This window comes from Dendrobium catenatum, unplaced genomic scaffold (assembly GCF_001605985.2).
Source record: "Dendrobium catenatum unplaced genomic scaffold, ASM160598v2 fragScaff_scaffold_249, whole genome shotgun sequence".
Lineage (NCBI taxonomy): Eukaryota > Viridiplantae > Streptophyta > Magnoliopsida > Asparagales > Orchidaceae > Dendrobium > Dendrobium catenatum.
The window spans coordinates 3,460,523-3,483,034 of NW_021318711.1; the positions used below are offsets into that span (position 1 = coordinate 3,460,523).

Consider the following 22,512-nt stretch of genomic DNA (forward strand, 5'->3'; position numbering starts at 1 on the left):
GGTTCTCTGCCAACACTGGGGATAGTGTAAAAGGATGACGGTTCTCTGCCGCACCGGGTAGTGGTGGAAAGAGTGTTTGTAAAGGCTTCTCCGCCTTGCTGTAGGTGCAAAAGGAGAGACACTATCGGTATTAGTGCAATACTCAGAGGGTGCCTCTGGGAAGTGGATGTAGGTCTGGTTTAGACCGAACCACTATAAATCTTGTGTCGTTTATTTTTTTTATTATTTTTCGCATTTTACTGTTTAAAAAGTTGTGGTTGAAAAACTTTTTATAAAAATTCATTAAAATTTATTTTCGTTTCAACTCATCTGAAAGAGAGATAATTTTTAACTACCAATTCACCCCCTCCCTCTTGATAGCCGTGGGATATTAACTTAGTTTTAACAACCTATTCACTAGACTCAACAAAGGGGCTTATCAATTTTCCTGAACCAAAGCTAGAAAAGAATCATGAAGTAACCACATGTATTGAAATCTAAATTGAGAAGGAGAGTTAATATCTATTTAAAAGAGTTAAGCCATCAATCATTAATCAACACCCGATCCATCCTTGCAATAAATGATAACAGTTCCAAGTGAATTTATTCCCAAAAAAGCCAATATCTAATAAATTATAATCCATAATCATTCTATTAAAATTTTCCATAGAATGATTGATAAGAGAAGAGCCTCCTATACGTTCAGAAGGATTAGAGATAGTATTAAAATCCCCACAAACAAGCCAAGGCCTATTACAATTACTATAAAAGTGGATAAGTTTCTCCCTTAACACTTTTCTTTTGTAACGAAAAGAAGCAGTATAAACAAAAGAAGCATAGCTATATAAATTTAAAACCTCAATATTATAATGCAAAACTTGAGTGAAATCTCCAATAACATCAATATGGGTTGGATCCTTCCAAAGCACCCAAATCTTATTAGCAATATTAGAAATAGCATATTTAAAACCCAAATATCTAGCAGTGCCATTTAATTTAGAAGATGAAATAAAAGTTTCTAATAAAACAAGAAAAAAAACATTATAAATGTGACACAAATTCTTAACGCGTAAAGTAGAAGAGGGATACCCAATGTCCCTAACATTCAAGTGGATCGTTTGGACGAATTTTTCTCCCTCCAAAGATGAGGATGAAGCCTATAACACATTCAAATCGTGACCATGAATCTTACAGTGAGAGAACAAAATGGGTAAATTTTCAAATTCAACTTTCTAAAAATAGCCATTCAATTCAGACCCAATCAAAGTCTCATTAAGATACTTTTTAGAAATATCTAGCTAAACTAAAACACGGGCCACAAACGGACGAGATATAGATGTTGTTGCTTGATTCGTCTGTAAGGGTCTACCAAGAATTGAAGCTAAGACAAATAAAATTTACATGTTAAAAAAATGAAGTCTCAAATTGGGGAAAGAGATCTACACAGAGGAAATAGGAGATTTCTCATAAACATCAAAATCTGGTGTCCATTTAAGTAATATCATATTTGAATATAGTAAGATCTCCTTGAAAAAATATGACTATAGTTCAAATCATTGCTCAATTGAATTGCAACATGTCTTGGATCAGTAATCCAATATGAAAAGATCCTGAAAGTTTCAAGTTAACGAAGAACTTAAGAATAACTTCCAAATTCGGACGCCTAAGAAAAAATTTCCCGACTAAAGTGAGAGCAAAAAGAGCGGCCAGTTGCATCACCATAAAATCGTCAAACATTAAAGCCAAACAACCTTTAAATGAGGTTTGCACAAATCAATCATAATGGTCGACAAATTGGGCAGTGGCAGAATTAAAAATTAGGGCTTCTTTTGGAGGCTCTCTATTTAAGCTCTCTAATTGTCTTTTGAGATAATCATTTGATGTGGTGGAGATATATAAGAGAACTTTGAGAAGGAAGAGGGTGATCTTGAGAGAGAGAGAGATCCTCGTAAGGGAGAGTTGTGAGGGATTCACAAAGTTGCTCCAAGCGAGGTGTTGGCTATCTTCTACAAGTTTCTTCTCTTGTTCCTTGGTGGCTCTTGGGAGATTTTCATCAGTATTAGATCAAAGTTCTCTTCCTACTCCAAGAGGGAGTAAAAGGATTATCGGGTTCTCTGCCTTCACCAAGAGAGTGAAAAAGAATTTTCAAGTTATTTGTCTACTCTAAGAGGGAGTAAAAGAATTAGAGGTACTCTGCCTCATCGGGTTGATGAAAAGGTTTTATAAGGACTTATCTACCTTGTTGTGGGGATAAAGGGAGAGACACTAACTGATTAGTGCAATACTTGGAAAGGAGGTTTCCAGGGCATGGACATAGGTCACATTTGACCAAACCACTATAAAATTTGATGTATTCTTTTTAATTACTTTTACCACATTTTATTTTCGCACTTTTCAGTGATTTGTTCTATGATTAAAAAATTTGATTGTATTGTTATCGTGAAAATTATTTTTCTTTCACATCAAGGGTTATTGTTTTGTTTTAAAACATTTAAAAATATCAAAAAGATTTTTTCTTTTTATTTAAGGATTTTTAAAACTACCAATTCAACCCCACTCTTGATTAGCATCGGGCTAGTTTAGGGTTTCATAACCCTTACGAACTTTCAATCACTTATATCAATTAGAATAAAATCAGTAACACAAGCGACGAACCAAAACACCCTGAAAAGCTTTTCTTTCTCTCTCACCTTCTCTTATCTACTCGCTTCCTTCTTCTCTTATCCTCCTTTTTTTCCTTTCCCTTACTAGCCAAATAAATGAGGGAAGATAAGATGGTGGTGAGGGACATTTAAATGAAAAATATAAAAAAATTATTATTTTTTATTTAGCGCCACGATGCATAAGATCCCGTGTCGTTGGACTGCATGTCGCCATTAGAGTGAATATAGAACAAAGAGCTCAGTTTCGTGGCAGTGATTTATATAATTCTTAACTTACATAAAAAATATAAAATAAAATCATACTAGTATTATCATCATGCACTTCAGAAATCTCTTTCTCCAGTTCTGACTGTCTGTTTCCAATCTAAATATGTCCCAACCCATGTCCAAGTAATGGGCATTTTATTATTATATGTTCAAAATCACCACACCTAAAATATTATCCAAACATCCTATAAAAAAGTCTTATATATCTTCTCCCACACCTGGCACATTATGGAGTGTTTTTAACAGGTGCTTTCATAATCTTACTAGTCTTTTTCTTATTACTTTTACTAATTTTTTGTAGTTCTGGTCAGACTATTTTGCCAATATGTTACTAATCATTTGAGCCATCATATCAATAAACTTCACCATATTCTCTAAATTACTAAAGTTGCTTTGATGTCAAATTTAATCATATTTTTTTTTTTGGATCCATATCGTCTGATCATTGAACAAATATCAAATACAAAATATATCTTTCAAAATAAAACAAATCTACATAAAGTCATCACTTTAGTTTAGTATTTGATATACAACTTTAGTTTAATATTTTCATTATTTCATCTATTATCAGTGAGTCATATCAATTATTCATTATATCGTTATATCATCATTATTACATCATTATTATAAGTGGGTTTCAATAATACATAAAGAGTCATCACCCTCAGCTTGTCGGCATAATTTGTAAATATGTTAATCGGAATTATATGACAATCCATCTTTAAAGGAAAGCCCAACGACCCAACCTCATATACAAGGTATTATATTTCAAGTGTCAACTCGTACTAATTATAGTATTGATGGCTAAACTTTTTTTGTTTACTTGTAAATGCCCCATTTATCTTATATCAATTATAACATTTTATCTTTGCAATGTCAATATTATGTATAAAATAGAGGAAATTTATACACCATGCATTAATATGTTCTAAATTTTATTTATGGTCCGCTTTAATTTAATCTAATTATTGAAATAATATCAATCTTTGATTATGCTCATTAATTTAATTCTTATCATTTTTATTGTAAGTTAATTTTTTTTTTAAATTCCAAAAGATCCAATTTACAGCAAATTGGGATAAAGTACAAAACTAATTCGAAGCTTTTTTTAGAAATAGGTTTGAACATTATTTGAACTTATTCCAAACCTAGTTCAAATAGTGATTAAATATAAATTAATTAAAACCAAATTTTATTAACACCCAATTTTAGATAAAGCAGTATATGATTAAAAACATAGTATTTAAATTTGATTAAAAAATTTCAGTTTTTTTATAAAATAAATAACAAAAAAAGTCAAAATTATCTTTTAAAATATATTAAAATCTGCTAATTTCAAGTGAAGATAAAAAAAAAAACACATTTCCGGTCAATCGCTGTCTTTGGATACGGCGCTCCCATCCTCACGTGCGAGGGTTCCATTTCTTCACTGCCGAGCGTGGATGAATTATATTTCGCCGGTGTTCGACCTCTGGATTGACACCGGCGATCTTTCTCTCACTACCATTTTCTGTCATCTTCTTCCATATCCATTTTGAATTTCGAGATTGATTGCTTCGTTGATTATATTAATATTAGAGGTGGAAAAGACGTTGGATCGTATCTACATCAAATATTTTCTGGACCTGGAAATAACATCGACCAGTTTATAGGCGGGAGGAAGAGGAGGAAGGTGAGAGATCTTTCTCCCCACTCAGCCACCAACCGGAGGTTCAATGGCGTCCCAAATTTTTGAGTACTTCGTCGTTTGCGGTATCGGACCGGAGATCCAAACCCTCGATGGAGTCAAGGGTTTTCAAGGAACAGGGATCATGTACATGCCTTCTCTTCTGGATCAGTTTCCTCCGTCAAATCACTCCCTCTACCCTCCTCCGCCTCCCCAGCTTCCAACGGTATACTCTCTCCTCCTGCTGTAGTGTTCCTTTCGTTTTCTATTTTTAACTTGGTTGTATCTTGTTCGATCTAGATTTCTAGTCAATTTAAATTCCTTGCCCCAGTTTGGTAATCATGACCTGATCTCTTTCTCCGACGAGAGGAACTACGTCGATTCCCGCGATACGCTTATTGAACTTCGATTAATTGTAAATTTACAATATTTGCTGCAACTCGAAAGTTCAGAATGAGCATGAACTCAGGCAATCAACTTACTCTGGCTACTTAGGAGTAAGCTATAAGTTAACTGGAGTTAATTGCAAGGGAGTTAAGTGAGTTGTGGGTCTTTTGTCTATCACTTTTAATGCATTCATTCATGGATCTACGACGTACTATAGCTGCATGTAAATATCTTCGAAATTCGTTATATTCTTCACATGAAAGTAGGTAATTGGCTGTCGAGCTCATAATTATGACGGGTTCTGTTTTATGTCTTTGCTGTTTAGATATCACAGATAGGCCTGGAAATATAGTCGAACTAGGACTTCAAGTTATGTACCGCAATAGTCATGATTTTGCTTCCATCATTAAAGGAAAATGGGTTGTTCTCACTGCTGAATGCTCCCATTAGTGCGTGCCCTAGGAAGGGGTTTAACCTTATTTAGCATTGTAGATAGCCCATTTACAAGGTTAAATATTTTGATGTCTAGGTCACAAGGGAGTCCACCCAAGTGTGGTCCATGCCTCTCGTGCATTCTTCTTACATCTTATATGCAAGCAATCAATCAAACTTTTAGCTTATTATTTTTTATGTAAAACACTGAATGCGTTTCAACTTATGTGCCTAGAGGATAAGCAAATAATCTGTTTTGTTATACCAAAGCTGTTGAAATAGAGATTTCAGTTAAACAAATTTGGAATTTCCGCATAGGAAAACATGGTTGAAGCCTATGCTGTAAAGAACATTGTGACATGTGATTATAGCCCATTCCATACTCTATTTTTGTGTGATATTACCCCTATACACTTGTGAGGTTATGCATAAGTTACATGGCATATAGGAAGGCGGAACTAGTTAACCACAAAATTGTTCATCAAATATCTCTATTTGTCACTTTCTTTATTCTTTTAAAATTCATTATCATTTGCAAAAGATGACCAAGAGCTGCCTATGCAACCTGTTCATAAATTGAAGATGAAGTAGAGGGCACAACAAATTCTTCAATGACCTTCGAAAATATTAAAAACAAGAGAATAATCAAAGTACAATTTATTTTAGAGAGAAGAAGTCCCTAACAGTTTCTTGGTTTATAGATGCTTTGAAATTAAAAAAAATATAAACCTGAAGAGTTCGGTCCTTACACCTGTGTCCGGGCATATACTTCTCATCACATCGAAAACATAACCCCTTTGACCTCTTCTCCTGCATCTCCTTCTCAGTTAGCCATTTGAACGGTCCCCCATTTCCCACTCTTCCAGTCCTATCCTTTGGTGCCTCCTTTACACTCCCTGAGGATCCTCCCTTTGAAGGTAAGATGGTAGTAGTCATCCTGTACGACCCCCCCCCAGCTTCTCATCCTCTTTCAACCCGTTGACAACAAAGTAACGCTCCACCTTGTAGATCCAGCCATGGCCGTCTTCCCCTTCGAAAACGGGCATCTTCAATTTCCTCACCTTGGGATCTCCCCCTTTTCCTCGGTATCCTCCATAGCCTCCCATTCCTCTCAGAGGAGGCGCTCCCCAATTGTCCCGATCGTCCCTCCGATGATTGTATCCCAAACCTCCATCGTATTCCCCTCTTCTCCTCTCAACATCAACACCTCAACGCTGAAATTCCTCTCTTCTTCCTTCAAATTCAGCACCTCGACGCTGAAATTCCTCTATTCTCCCGCCAAAATCAGCACCCCTTCTATCATATCCCATACTCATCTCTTCCTTAGAAAGAGGCTCTAGAGGAGGCATGTCGTTCTCTCCCTCTAGGATCTCCACCTCCGAATTTCTTCTTCCCCGCAAAGGGTTTGGATTTCCTCCCATGTCATGGCCGTCGGTGGTCTCTCTTACTTCCGATGTCGTCGGATTGGTCTTCATTTCAAGTAATTTTTTCATCATTTCTTCCATCACGGCGAACTTCCCCTCCAACCTTTCATTGTTGGAGGTGATTTGATTTTGAAAGTCGAAGAATCTTTCCTCCAAATCGGATTTCAATTGTCCGACTTCATCTTCCAAGACGTTTACCTTCTTTCCGGCCATCGTTCTTCCCAACGGATCTCCAAAAACCCACTTCCGGAAGCCGAAAGCTCGCTGAAAAATAGGGATTTTAGCTGCCTAAGGTCCCCAATCGATGCTCTGATACCAATTTGATAGGAAATACTTGTATGCACAAGCAAACCTACCCAAGATCAAGTACCACAGCAGGGAAAACTGCTGTTCACAGCAGGAAAACAGCCAAAAACAGTGGAAAATAGAGGAAATATGAGAGAAAACTTGTAGGAAAACCAATAGAGCAATTGTATTTCACTAGTAGATTCAAGAAAACAAGCAAATATACAATTTTCTTCAATTCGAGAGGAAGGAATAACTCTCTAAATCTCCGGCAATGCCAAGAGCCCAATGCAAGAAACCCTAGATCTCAAAAATACATTCAAATTCAAGATGAGGAACCAATTCCCCCCCAATCTCCTAATTAAACACAAAGGACAATCATAAACTTCCTAAAATAGTCCCCCACATTCAAATTTTCCCTCCTAAGATCAATTAAGACAATCTTGGCCCACCTCTAGATCCCGCCCCCCCTTCTCTGTTCCGCCTGGAATAGACATGGACTGGTCCAGGCTGGACCGGTCCAGCCGGCCCTTCCTGGACCGGCGGCACATCATGGTCATTTCAAGTCTAGTGTGGAAGATCTTCATCCGCTAAGCCTTAGAACTGTAGAGAGAGAGAGAGTAAACCCTCAAGGTGAACATCTCAATATTAAATTTCGGATTTGTGTTATAAGCTATGACATTACGTTTGCCTTTGTATTTGATTAAGAGCGTTTTGATTAATCTTCATGTATTTCTTTGCCTAAACAAGTAAAAGACTGCGAATTTATAACATCTTACTTTGATTTGACGCATAATTTTATAATGGTTAACTTTTAATAAATTCTCTTGTTATTCTATTGTAAACTCCTTGCATGTATCACATCACAAAATTGGTCCCAAATGATAATTTAATGATCACCCAGATAAAAATTTAGCATACAAGTTCAAGATAAATCAAACCAAACATTCTTCATCATTATGCTACAATTAGAAATGCAATTTGTACTCGTTTTGACCTAATCAAATTACACGTGTAGACCAACGTCTATACTAGACTGTAAAATATCAATGAAAGAAATAACCGAAGTGTTAACTTATGCCTCTCTTCAATACATGGAAATGGCTTCCCATGGAATATGGTAGTCACTACTTGTATCACACCAAAAAGATTGACATCCTACTCAAGTATTAAGGGGGCAGAATACTAAAATGGAATCATTGTTAAAAGCTGACATTTACATGCATTGTTTTCCTTTGTTTATAATAATCTTAGAAGTCCTCAAAATGTAGTTAACGGCCTCAAACCTCCAGTGATATCTTCTCAACGACACCCATAAAACTGTTTCTTAAATTAGCCACCAAAAGTAGTTAAAGTATACTCGCATGGGCTTTGGAAAAGCAGTACAGTTCTTGGGGTCCCATGAAACCACAACCTCAAGCGTTGAAACAGCCAGAAGTAATGGCTCATAGATAAGGTAAGTGATTAGTATGTGGGTAAGGAGTGAAGAAGCCTACACGGAAGCCATTGAGAACTAGCTGGTGTAATTGTGAGGTCCAACCACAACGCAAGCCCAATTGAAATACCTACAACAAATGGGTCCAGAACAATAATTACGGTAGCTGAACCAACTGAGATAAAGCTATAAATTGCACCAGGGAGGGTAACACAATTTATATCTCTATAGTGATTTGATAGGTTATTACACAAAAATAAATTAATATAAAATGCGAAAACTATAAAATTAAAATATCTAAAGTAAAATCAAAATTCATAATTTCAATTTGCTTATTTCAACGCCTACACATAAATGTTCGATTTGCATCATTTATTTGTTTTTCAAATGACTTAATTAGCTTTATTTAATGCTTCTCTAAGCTTTTATAATATATTATATATATTATTTTATAGCTCATTTTGTGCAAGTGTTGCTGGGTATATATATAACTTTTTCAAATACTAGTAGGTAAGATTTATTATGCATCATTTATTTGTTTAGGCATAATAGCGATCATAAGAGGGATACTTATTTGATTAATGATTGTTATCATAAAGGCCCTCTATTTAGTTTTATGTTTTTGCTATCCCTAAATGGATGTTATTATGGAGCTTTGAACGGCTTACTAGGATTTAGTTTCCTGTCACACCCTCATAAAGTATCTTCAAATTCCTGACAAGATCTGCTATTTTGTAGTATAACAAAAAGACAATGCATTATAATGATTTGATAAAGATTGGCCTGTTTATGCAGCCACCTATATCCAGGAGAAGCTACCTCTTGGAGTTATTGATGATGTAAAAGAGAATTGGTTTGATGGAATTTGATGATAATCAGCTTGATTGATCTTCTTCCTTCTTTCTCCCTATAAATTTGCTTTGAAGTTACTCGATTCTTCCTTGATTTCAATCTTAAAATAATTGACATTTTTAGAACATGGGAATGTGATTTTCTTAAAACTTGTGTAACCCTATGATGAGGGTCCATGCGAATTGTGTAATATAATAAAAGAGAAATAATCGTATGGAGAGAGAACATGATAAGGAAAGAGAGCCCTAATATGGTAGGGGGGATAACAAATTCACAATACAAGATGGGTTGAAAAATAGAGAGGAGGATAGTGGAAGAAGTGTGAGGAATCTTGATTTCAAATTGAATTGATAATTCATAATCTATATTAAATCTCTATTTGTAGAAATAGGGTTACAATATAAAAATTAAATTAATTTATATTCAAATTTAAATAACTTCTAAAATTTCTATTATTTGATTTAAAATAAAGGTAAACCTAAATGGTAAACACATTTAAGCTACAATAAAATCTAAAATTAAAGTGTAATCTAGAGTAATCTTGATCCATTTCTTGTACTTCATCAAATCCTTTAGGGCTAATAGAATTCTTTTTATAAAGAGTCATGCAAAAAGCTCTTTCTCGAAAATTTGTTTTCCATGGAGGATAAAGGAAATAAAAAAAGTGGGTCATTGATGTAGGCAAGGGGGGGAGGGGTCTAAACATCTTGGGTTCTTTTGGTCTTTGGGCTGCTGGTTGCCTCTCGGGTTGGGTCATGGCTGCTTTGGTTTTGAGCTAAATTCTTGGGAGCTACTTAGTTCTAGCTCTTTATTGCTTGAGCTAAAGTTTAGCTCATTAATATGAAAATGTATTCTTTATGTTAGCTCATTACGTGGAGTTGGTTCCTTGCCTTTTCCCCTTCTTTGTGTCTCCTCGATTTCTTCATGTGCTGTTTCTGTGGCTTCTTTTTCTCCTTTGGTGGGTGCTGGTTCCAGTCCTCTTTGTGCCCCTTTAGTTTCTCCCCTGGCTGCTTTCCAGGTTCCCTGTGTTGCCTCTTCGGTTCCTCCCTTGGTTGGTTGTCCCGTGGCTGCTTTTCTCTGGTTTCTGTGTGACTGTTCAGGTGCTGTTGTGGAATTAATTCTGGCCTTTTCAGGTTCTGTTTTTGTACTGAATGCTGGTTGGCTATTTTGGGAGGCTGAAGTTGTCCTTTGGGCTCTTTTTTGGTGGCTGTTTGGCTCCCCTTTCTTTACCTATATATAGGAAATGTTTGTGGTTGTTTTAAAGGATGTTTTATAATGGTATTTTTGGAACTAAAAATCTGAAGGTTTTTCTTCCTTCTTTGGAAAACCTTTCAAGCTTGTTCCAGTCTTCCTCTTCCTCTAGGAAAGCTTGCGAGCTTCTCCTCCCTTTCGTCTCGGTTTGTTATCTCTTTCTTCTCTACGCAAGTTCCACTCCACTAGTATCATTCTTCTTGAGCTTTTGGAAGGTGTTTGTTGGCTGATTTGGTGACATTTGCTGGAGGAGTTTGGTTGGACGTTGGACCTTATTGCTATGGTGGACCCTTGGTTTTCAAGCCCTAAGCACTTATCTTATTTTACCTATTTTTCGTTGCATGTGAGGAAACTGCATGCCGGTTGTTCTGAGGATAGTATTTTTATTTTAAAGTTTTGTTTTGATTGTTCGACTTTGGATTGTTTTGGTGTTTTGTTTGGATATCGGCTTTCTAGATTGAATTGAGTTTGTTCCTAGTTGTCCTAGTGTTCTCCTCTATTGGCTCTTTCTTTCTAGTTTGCCTGCATCAAAATTGATATCAGAGCTTGGAAAAAGAAAACACTTCCTAGTGACCACCCCCCCTGTATCTTTCTTCTCGAAGATTGGCAAGCAACTTTAGGTTTTGTTTATGTTTGTTTGTAAGCATCAAAAGTTGTGTCTTTTATCATAAAAAGTTGTATTTTGTGTTTTTTTCGTGTATTTTCTTATTATCCTAAGAAGAGTTCCTATTGCTTGCAAAAATTAAGCTTTCTCCTAATTTTTGTTTGCTTCAGTCATGAACATCTCTTGTATCATCGGTATTTTAAATATGAACATAATAGAATCTAGAAGCTTTGGATTTAGACATCGTCATGCATTATATATCTTTTATAGAATAATATCAATAATGAAGATCCTGTTGTCACATGGCATTGATAATTATGATAAATCAAACTTATGTTTTTGGTAAAAAAACAATTAACATTTTTTGAAACAACTTGTTTATCTAGAAAAGAATTTTCCAGGAACGTAGAAACTAGTGGTTCAATCTTTTTCTTTATCCCAACAATAGGAAATATTGGAAGATATATTCATCTTTAGTAATAGACTTGAACACAATCGCAAATTTAAATTTAGGAGTAGCAATAAGAGGCTTGATTACGGATGACTAATTATCATCATTAAATTCATTTGTAGAATCAAAATTAGAATTTCAATCCTCATAGACTAACTTAGCACGTGGATTGGGTTTTTGAACTACTGGAGGTGATAAGGGTTCTTGAATTTTTGGATTTAACACAAATTTTTAAATCAATGGAGTTAAAAAAATTGGCGCTTAATATGTTTGCTCAATATGATTTGGCCTTGGATGGATAGGATGATCAATTTTGAAGTGTTTGAATAATCCATATTGATTATAATGACTTTTATTGAGATTATTCATCCATAATTTGTAAAAGGCCAACTCATGGGATGTATTAGATGATCGATTAGAATGGGTTGGTTAGGCATGATCATAAGCATCAACATTATTAATTCTAGAAAATGATTAATGACTCTTTTGCTATTGATGATGATAAGAATCATAATCATTTTTGAAATATAACTTATTGTATTCATCATATTAATGAGGATAACAACTATGATACTATTTGTCATGATTAGATGTGTTAAATCTCAACCTTACGATCCCGAAGACATCCACGGCTGTGAACAGTAATCCGTGGGAGGACTACAAGGATTGCATTAATTCCTCCCATTGATTTAGGAATAATTATATTCATATTATTATAAGAGTTATTTGTTTCCTTATTGATATACCTTGTATAGATCTATAAATAGGGAGTAGATTGCTTAATAAAATTCAAGCTTTTCCTTCCCAAAATGATAGCCTTTAAATATTTATTTATAGAAATAAGGTGAGAAGATAAATTATATTAATTTAATAAAATTTAGAGAACTCCTAGAATTTATATCGTCTAATTTAACTTAAAGATAATTCTAAACTTTAAATGCATTCAAAACTAAAATAAATTCTAATAATTATAGAAATTTAGCATAATCTAAAATAATGTTGATATATGTCTTGTACTTCAGATGCTCTCGTTCCTCTTTATTTAAGATGGCCCACAGTTACATATGGAAATGAAGGAGTATATTTGCTTAATTGGCTTGGCCTTCTGATTGACCCTGATGATGCTTAATGTATGCACACAACTATCCTATTGTTCTGACTAGTAATTGCTGGAATATAATATTTTAAACATTTATTTTCTATTATCTGTAACTTTATAATTCAAGCTATAATTAATTTCCATGTAAGCTTGAATACTATTTGGCTCCTGCACATGTACACATATTTCTGATATGCATATCTCATTTTTCCCAAATACGTAACATGTAAGTCCTATTGTGCTCATTTATAATTTTAGTTATAACTAGCATTCACAATTGAAAAATACCATATACACTAAGGCTTTGCTTGGATGGCTTTCTTACCACTTCTTAAAGCATCATTCTAGTACAAACATTAAATTTTTTTACTAAAAAGCTGCTTTAAAAAGTGGTAAGAAAGCCGTTCCAAACGAAGCCTAACTTTTATCGTTGTCACCCTCTACTTCTTAACTCTCTATTTTGTGTTGCTGCGTTTGATGACTTGGAAATTTCATTGAGTTATCGGGTTTATGATAATTCCATAGTTTGCTGCTTCATGTGCTAAAAAAGCATCTTCAAGTTCAAGACAAGTTAAGTCTTTTTGGTAATATGATCAAGTTGAAAATCCTTTGATTTTATCCAGACTAGCCTGTTTTGACCTTTCATGTGCATGGGTTGAGAAGCCTTCCCCGTTGAGTCCTTGATGCTCTGAACTCAATCAATCCGCTTTGTTTCTTTTAACTTGTCTTTGAACGACTGAAATTCTGCAAGTGCCAGAATAAACTCTGGGATCTTTTGTGTCATATGTAAAATAACTAATTACCTTAACTTTATCCACTGTCACAAAAAAAAAGAACAACAACAACCACATCAATCCTTTATCCCGCTACGTGGGTTTGGCTACATGAAGCCTTTTTCTCCATTGTGTTCGGTTAAGAGTCAAATTCTCATTTAAATACAACAACGACATCAAACCTTTATCCCACTACGTGTGGTCGGCTTCATGAATCCTTTTTCTCCATTATGTCCTATTAAAAGTCAAATTCTTGTTTAAATCTAATAAGAAAGGTCATTCGTAATATTTTCTAACCAAGTCTTTTTAGGTCTGCCTCTACCTTTCTTAACATAAGTCAAATCTAAGACCTCTACTCTCCTAACCGGGTTATTGGAAGGCCGCCGTTTTATGTGACCAAACCATCTAAGGCGACTCTCTCTAATCTTATCTTCTACTGGAGCTACTCCAACCTTTTCACGTATATGCTCATTTCGTATTCTATCTCTAAGGGTAAAACCACTCATCCAACCTGAGCATCCTCATCTCTGCCACACTTAACTTAGTATTATTCTGCTCTTTTAATGACCAACATTCAGCACCATAAAGCATTGCAGGCCTCACTACCATCTTATAGAATTTTCCCTTAAGTTTGAGGGGTACTTTTGTATCACACAACAAGCCCGATGCATTCATCCACTTCAACCATCCAACTTGAATTCTGCTGATAATATCCCAATCTATTTCACCATCACTCGGAACAATAGATCTAAGATATCTAAAACGTGTATTCTTATTAATGACTTGATCGCCCAAAGTCACAATCCCTTTATTAGGTCTATTACTACTAAAATTACACTCCATATATTTCGTTTTAGATCTATTCAAGTGAAAACCTTTAGACTTTAAGGTTGACCTCCATAATTCAAGTTTACCTTCAAATTCTCATTTAAATCTAAGAAAAAAATAATTTTTAATATTTTCAACCAAATTTTTTTAGGTCTATCTCTACCTTCTTTATCATAAGCCAAATCTAATACATCTACTCACCTAACTGGTCATGGGGAATTTTTTTTCTTTAATTTTGGTGGATTGAAAAATGCTTTGAATAAGATCACTTATTTCATTCATGATTACGCATTGAATTGCTCTGCAGTTGGTCATTAACTCAACTTATAAAAAACTTACATCTTAAGCTGATTTGTATGGCTCAATCAACATGTTTTATTGACCCTTTACATTCTGAACATGTTCATATTCAAAGGCGGGGAAAAATGGTTTACAACTCTGTTAGAATTCGATTAGTGCATGTGGAGCTTATGTTTTGTTAACACCTTTTTAGTTTTTTTGTCCACGCAGAATATTAGCACCTCTATTTCACGAAATGTTTTGTACACATCTGTTTGATTGTAGTCAACAAAAAGGTCATCTTTTTGTTTTGAGTTGTTGGACTTTAAAAACCATTTCCTCCATTAATTCTCCTGTCCTACATTGAAGGCTCTGAGCCTATGCTACAATGCCTGATCTCACGTTATAGAGAGTTAGGCCTTTTTCAATACATCTTGTTGTGGGCAAACTCCCATCTAAGTAATTTGAGTTTGTCAGATTGAGTTCTCAAACCCAATATTAAGCCTCAAAGTTTCTCACATTCATTTAGAATTTCGCACATCCCTTCCTGAAGTTGGAGCTTATTCTTGTTCTTTTCTAAAACCTTCTTTGTACTGGAACACTATGATACGGCTGCCTTTTCTATTATAATCAAGTTCTTCAGCATTAAATCATTTTTTTTGGAGATGCAAAATAAATGTCGAGTTGATATTGGGATTCTTATTCTAAAATGCTTTTTTTTTTTGACCATGTGAAGGTTTAACACATTGTTCCTTATACTCTTATTACTGTTTTCTTAAGTATTGAATTCAATTAAATACGCTGGGTCATTTTTGAATGATTCTTTGGAGAAATGCAAAGTAAATATCAGTTGAATGTTGGAATTCTCATTCTGAAATGCTTTCTTGATATTCTGACCATGATGGATGCTTCCTTAATACATTTTGATACTATACATTTATCATTGTTTTTGAAATATCAAGTACAACTATATGCAGAGGGCGATGGTTCAAAAATTTATGTCAGTTGCATCGCATTTCGAGACCCAGTTTGCGAAGATGTCACTCTCGCATATAGGATACCAACAAATTACTTCGCTGATAAATGTATATGCCTTGTGTCTCGGTCACCTAGTTTTCAAGTCCTTAGAGATGCGCTTGAGGAGCTTTTCATTGTTTGTTTTTCCCCTAATTCTACAAGGTAATTTTTATGTTTTTTTTTTTTTAACTTTTATACCTCCCTGATTTTTGAACTTTTATTCCATATATTTGCATTATCTTTGTCCATTGAGAAATTAAAGCCATGCTTGTGTGGTCTTCGCATTATTAGAATGTTTTTTTAATAAATTAGCAAAACAATTAAACTTGTTGAGCTTAGCATGCCATGATGCTCCTTTAATCACAACTTTAATCAATGAAGCACTCATTAATTGTGGTAACCAAAAAAACAATTATAACTTAGGAGCTTGGCCATAGAGGAATACTGTAATTGTCCAATTAGAATAATGAAAACAATGCTTTACATTGCTAAGAAAAATGCAGTAAATTTTCATCTAAAGCCTACTAAATAATATACAACAATTCACAAATCATGCTTGATCAAGTTTGATCTTATTGGTGAAATTGTTGTTCATGAATTCTTTTGATAAGGAATTAATTGGTGAAGTAGATTTAAAGTTGCAATGTAAATCTTTATCATATTTTGTTTAATTTTAATTTGTACATAAATTAGAACATGTTATGAATCTAAACCTTGGCTTGAACAAGTGTCATCATTTGAATCTCAAATCAAAATTGATCATGATATCATATATGAACCACAAACTTCTAGCAGAAATGAAATCTATTTCTGAGCAGAACTTAGGGAAATAATGTCTGTTTCAGCTGATGAGTAAATTGAAAAAATTGATAAAATAATCTTTGAGACATTATTTGTGGACATTATTATTTTTTGGTTTGTGATTTCTTGATTCATAAATCTATGAAAGGAGTGGAATGTTAGATTGCATTAACTTTTCAGAAGGTTTTTTAATTACTATTTTCCTTTTTAGAGCTTTTACTTGGGACTCTCCTAGATACTAATCGTCCTAGAGGTCAGTGGTTATTGGGGCAATGGTTTTGGACTTTTGGTTACTAACTTCTACGACTTTCTTTGTAGTCCTTGTTTCTTGAAGACTCTTAAGGAATTTATAAATGCAAGATGATATGTGTTCCTCTTGCTTGTGGGATGCTTTTAGGAGGTTGATGAGGCACCATTGATTTCAACCCTTGGACTATTCCTTTTAACCCACCATTGCATTTTAAAGTTATTATCAATAAGGATATTAGCTTTTATGTTGAGCAATTGCTTTTGAGCTTGCGCATTGAGCTCAAGATGCTTTGCACATACTTCGACATTTGCTTTTCTTTGGGTTCTCCTGTACAACTAGATACTAAGAAAGATGGTTCCATGTCGTATCTTCTTAGGGCGAAGGGAAGCTGTGAGATGATATTAGAATATGCTGGTAGATAATCAGATGGTTCAATGATTCTTTACTTAATCTTTGGCCCATTGGCCCTCTTCTTTTCAGTGGGACTGCAATAATGAATATTCTTGGAAAAATTGAAACCCTTATGAGGGAGACCTCAATAAGAATAAGATTGTGAGTGTCAGCGAGTTGATGCTTCAACTCATTGGGAATGATTATATTAGGTATCCTCTTTTTGATCGGAAGATGTGCCTTAATAGTTAGGATTGTAATAGCGTTTATAGAGGATCCCTAGCTTGTACATCACAGCCTTCGTGGTGGGGATGAGTTTCACTACTTTCTATAAGGTGATGAACAAGAGGTTGACTCAAGCAATACCAATGTTGATGCTAACTTGAGGGAATTTTATTGTAGTACCTTCCCCAAGCATCACATCCATGATGATGATTGCAATTACCATTTCTTTATAGTTTTGTTAAATACCTGAATTGAGAACAACAAAACTCGATGTAGTTTGATCGGAAATATAAACTGTAGACTATTGTGGTAAACACGTAGAAATTATTTTATAATAGGTTAAACACCATATATTGGAGTATCCATTATGATACAACAACAACAACAACATCAATCCTTTATCCAATTATGTGGGGTTGGCTACATGAATCTTTTTCTCTATTGTGTATTGTTAAGAGTCAAATTCTTATTTAAATCAAATAAAGAAATGTTATTTCTAATATTTTTTAACCAAGCCTTTTTAGGTCTACCTCTACCTTTCTTAACATAAGCCAAATCCAATACATCTACTTTCCTAACCGGGTCATCGGAAGGCCACCGTTTTTTTATGTGACCAAACCATCTAAGGCGACTTTCTCTAATCTTATCTTTCACAGGAGCTACTCCAACCTTTTCACGTATATGCTTATTTTGTATCCTATCTCTAAGAGTAAAGCACTCATCCATCTGAGCATCCTCATCTTTGCAACACATAACTTCATATTATGCTTCTATCACACAATGAGCCCATTGCATTCCTCCACTTCAACTATCCAACTTAAATTCTACTAATAATATCCTCCTATTCTTCCATCACTTTGAACAATTGACCCAATATATCTAAAATGTGTACTCTTATTAATGACTTGATTGTCCAAAGTCACAATCCCTCTAGTGGATCTTTTACTACTAAAATTGCACTCCATACATTCGATTTTAGATCTACTCAAACAAAAACCTTTAGATTCTAAGGCCGACCTCTATTATTCAAGTTTACCTTCAACTCCCTCTCTAGTCTTATCAATAAGAAGAATATCATTAGCAAAAACATACGACATGGTAGAACCTCTTGCAATTGTTTAGTGAGAACATCCATGACTAAAGAAAAAATTTATGGGCTTAAAGCTGATCCTTGATGTAAAGAGTATCTATTATGATGAAAGTTATAAATTATGCAATTGTTATTGAGACATTTTCTTTCTATGAGTTGAGGTGTAAGTTTCAGATTTACAACAATAATAGCTACATGAATTCTTTTTCTCTATTGTGTCATGTTAAAAGTTAAATTCTCATCTAAATCTAATTAAAGAATGATCATTTATAATATTTTATAACCAAGTCTTTTTAGATCTACCTCTTTCTTAACATAAATCAAAGCTAATACATCTCTTTCTAACCGGGTCTTCGGAAGGCCACTATTTTATGTGACCAAATCATCTAAGACGACTCTCTCTAATATTTTCTTCCACTAGAGCTAGTCCAATCGTTTTACGTAAATGCTCATTTTGTATCATGTCTGCAACACTTAACTTAATATTATGCTTCTCTTTTAATGGCCAACATTCTGCACCATAAAGCATTGCAGGTCTCACTACAATCTTATAGAATTTTCTCTTAAGTTTGAGAGGGACTTTTCTATCACACAAGTAACCCGATGCATTCCTCCACTTCAACCATCCAACTTGAATTCTGCCAATAATATCCCCATCTATTTCACTCTCTCTCTAAACAATAGATCTAAGATATCTAAGACATATACTCTTATTAATGACTAGATCACCCAAAGTCACAATCCCCCACTAAATTTATTATTACTAAAATTGCTCTCTATATATTTTCAGTTTTAGATATGCTCAAATGAAAGCCTTTAGACTCTAAGGTTGATCTCCGTAATTCAAGTTTACCTTCAACCCCTTCTTTAGTCTTATCAACAAGAAGAATATCATCAGCAAAAAGCATTTACAAGGTACAACCTCATGGAAATATCTAGTGAGAAAATCCATGAATAAAGCAAAAGGATATGGGCTTAAGGCTGATCCTTCATGTAATCCAACTGAAAGAGGAAAATACTTTATCAAACCACCTTGTGTTTGAACACAAATAACAACTCCTGCATACATATCCTTAATGATTTGAGTATAAGCATTATTAACCCCTTTCTTATGTAGAATTCTCAATAGCACTTCTCTTGGAACTTTATCATATGCTTTATCTAAATCAATAAAAATCATATGTAGATCCTTTTTATTCTCTCTATGCTTCTCCATCAAACCTCTTAATAAATGTATAACTTCTATAGTAGACCTACCTAGCATGAAGCCAAATTGATTTTGAGAAACATTAGTGTCACGCCGCAATGTATGCTTCATAACTCTCTCCCATAGTTTGAAAGTATGACACATTAACTTAATTCTTTTATAATTCGCACAATCTTGTACATCACCTTTATTCTTAAAAATATGAATCAACTCACTCATTTTTCATGCATTTGACATCTTTTTAGTCTTAAAAATAATATTAAAATGTTTAGTAACCCAAGAAATTCCTTCATCTCCTAAGCATTTGCACACCTCTATTGGAATATCATCAGGTCCGACAACTTTTCCATACTTCATTTTCTTTAAAACCTCTTTAATTTTGGTTTTACTAATATGCATAATAATACAAATCTTTATTTTCATTTAGGGCGCTAAGGTGACTAACGCTAATCACATTCTTATAATCTTTATTGAAGCGTTTAGCAAAATATCTCTTCCACCTTTGTTGAGTATCCTCTTCTAATAAAAGCACTTTTGGATCTTCATCCTTAATGCACTTCACTTGAACTAAATCCTTACTACTATCTTTTTATTTAGCTAACTTATACATATATCTTTCACCATCCTTAGTATCTAATCTATTATATGAGCCATTAAAAGCTAAAATCTTTGCATTGTAAATTGTTTTCTTACACTCCTTACGGGTCTCTTTATATCTTTTCCAATTATTATAATTTTTACAACAAAATTAATTTTTTAATCAAATCTTTTTATTTTTTATTATTTTCTTGCACATTTTGATTTCACTACCAACTATTTTAACTATTAGTAATTTTTCTCTTTGATACTCCAAGCACATCTATATGGGGTCGATTATATGAATCCTTTATTTTCATTGTGCCCTGTTAAAAGTTAAATTCTCATTAAATCTAAATAAGAAAGGTCATTTCTAATATTTTCTAACCAAGTCTGTTTAGGTCTACCCTATCTTTCGTAACATAAGTCAAATCTAATACATTTACTTTCCTAATTGGGTCATCGGAAGGCTGCCATTTTGTGTGAACAAACCATCTAAGACGACTCTCTCTATTCTAATATGGCCTTACCATATTCATTAGTCACTCCAAAGTCATAGCCACCATGAATGCTTCTAAAATCATTTACCTTTTTACCAACATGTCCATTTAAATATCCTCCAATTAAAAGTCCTTTGAAAGGTATCTTTTGTATTAATTCTTCTAGTTCATTCCGCAATTTTAATTTTGAACACATATCCCAACCTACTTGAGGAGCATAAATGCTTATAATATTAATAATCTTAGCATCAACAACAAATTTTAAAGCTATAATTCTATCTCCAATTCTATTAATTTTTATGATATTATCTTTTAAACTCTTATCTATAATCATTCCTACACCATTTCTAGCGTATAAAAAGAAAATTGATAAATACTTACTAATATCAAAATAAGATCATAAAAGTTCATATATGATTGAACCACAACATAAATAAGTAGTTTAAGTTTCTATTATCATCATATATGAATTCAAATTTTTCTTCCCACCGTAATCACTTAGACACATTATTTATTTAAGTTATCATTGTAGTTAATTATTTTCTCGCTTTCATTATTATTTGTATCAACTTCCTCCCAATCTTATTACAACAAATAATATTCTTTCATTCTTGTTGCACTACCTTTGATCACCTCCTCACAATTATTACATTTCAAATAAATGTAAGATTTCTCACCACCTCTAGCTTGCCTTTGAACACTATACTTTTATGTTGATTTTTTCTATTTTGCCATTTACTTTATTTAGAATTTTTTGCCATTCGAAAATAATTATGAACTGAAAACCTCATCCAAAATAGAGAAAGCCTTATTCAAAGAAATAATAAGAACTGCAAATTATCTTATAAAACAAAACTAGTAAATGAAGAAAGAAAAATCATAAATATGACAAGAAAAAAAGAATAAGGGATACGGGCAACAAGAGTTATGGCGGTGGAGCATCATTGATGGCGGATCATTGTTGGCAGCGCAATAGTTGAGTTGGGATGGCTCTCTCATGCAACTTCTTTTGGGGTGTGGGCTTGCTTCTACTCTTAGGTTAGAATTACACTTTTTCAGGGAGAAATTTACTTAAAAAATATAAGAACTATCGGATTTATAAATTAATTTAAAATGTTATACTTATAAATTAAAATAAAAAACACCAATATGTTGAGGCTTGCGCTTCATTAAATGAAGGCGCACACTTTAGGTGGACCCTATTAGGCATAGCCTCTTTGCTTTTTTTATACTCTTATACTCTTAGGGCAGAGTCACTCATCTAATTTTTCAATTTTAAATAGTGATTATGATAGAACAAAATCATTGCATGATTATATATATATATGTTTAAAATTGCGCAATAAGAGGCGCGCCTCTGCGCAATTTGACCCAAAACCGCCTCGAGGCTTACGCAATTCCTCTCTTGGCAGAGGTGTACGCCTCACTTGGACTGAGGCGCGCCTCAGAGGCGCAATTGCGCAATTCTGGCTGAGGCGTACGCCTCAAATATATGCTTAGTACCGCTCAGTATATGCTCGGTACCGCTCAGTATATGCTCGGTATAGCTAGGTATTTACTCGGTACTGCTAGGTACATGCTCGGTACCGCTCAGTATATGCTCGGTACAGCTAGGTATATGCTCGGTATAGCTAGGTATTTACTCGGTACTGCTAGGTACATGCTCGGTACCGCTCAGTATATGCTCGGTACAGCTAGGTACCACTCGGTATCTTCTCATAAAAACAACTTATTAACTTCAAAAACAAATAGAACTTCAAAATTACTCTTACAATAAAATT

The 22,512-nt window shown here is 34.1% G+C and overlaps 1 protein-coding gene across 3 annotated transcripts in view; it reads left to right on the forward strand.

Annotated features, from left to right (window-relative positions):
- The first annotated feature begins 4,295 nt into the window (after positions 1-4,295).
- LOC110098356 (DENN domain and WD repeat-containing protein SCD1) overlaps positions 4,296-22,512 on the forward strand; it is a 160,740-nt gene continuing 142,523 nt past the window's right edge. For 2 of the 3 annotated variants that reach the window (XR_003700165.1, XM_020825173.2), the window contains exon 1: positions 15,720-15,854. Coding sequence is in view for 1 of the 3 variants with exons in the window: in XM_028693297.1 (XP_028549130.1) it covers positions 4,625-4,801; positions 10,695-10,750; positions 12,824-12,858; positions 15,653-15,854 (470 nt within the window). In the remaining 2 variants the exon portion in view is untranslated. Of the gene's footprint in view, positions 4,802-10,694; positions 10,751-12,823; positions 12,859-15,652; positions 15,855-22,512 lie in introns of those variants that run through there. The other variant, XM_028693297.1, reaches the window with a different exon arrangement.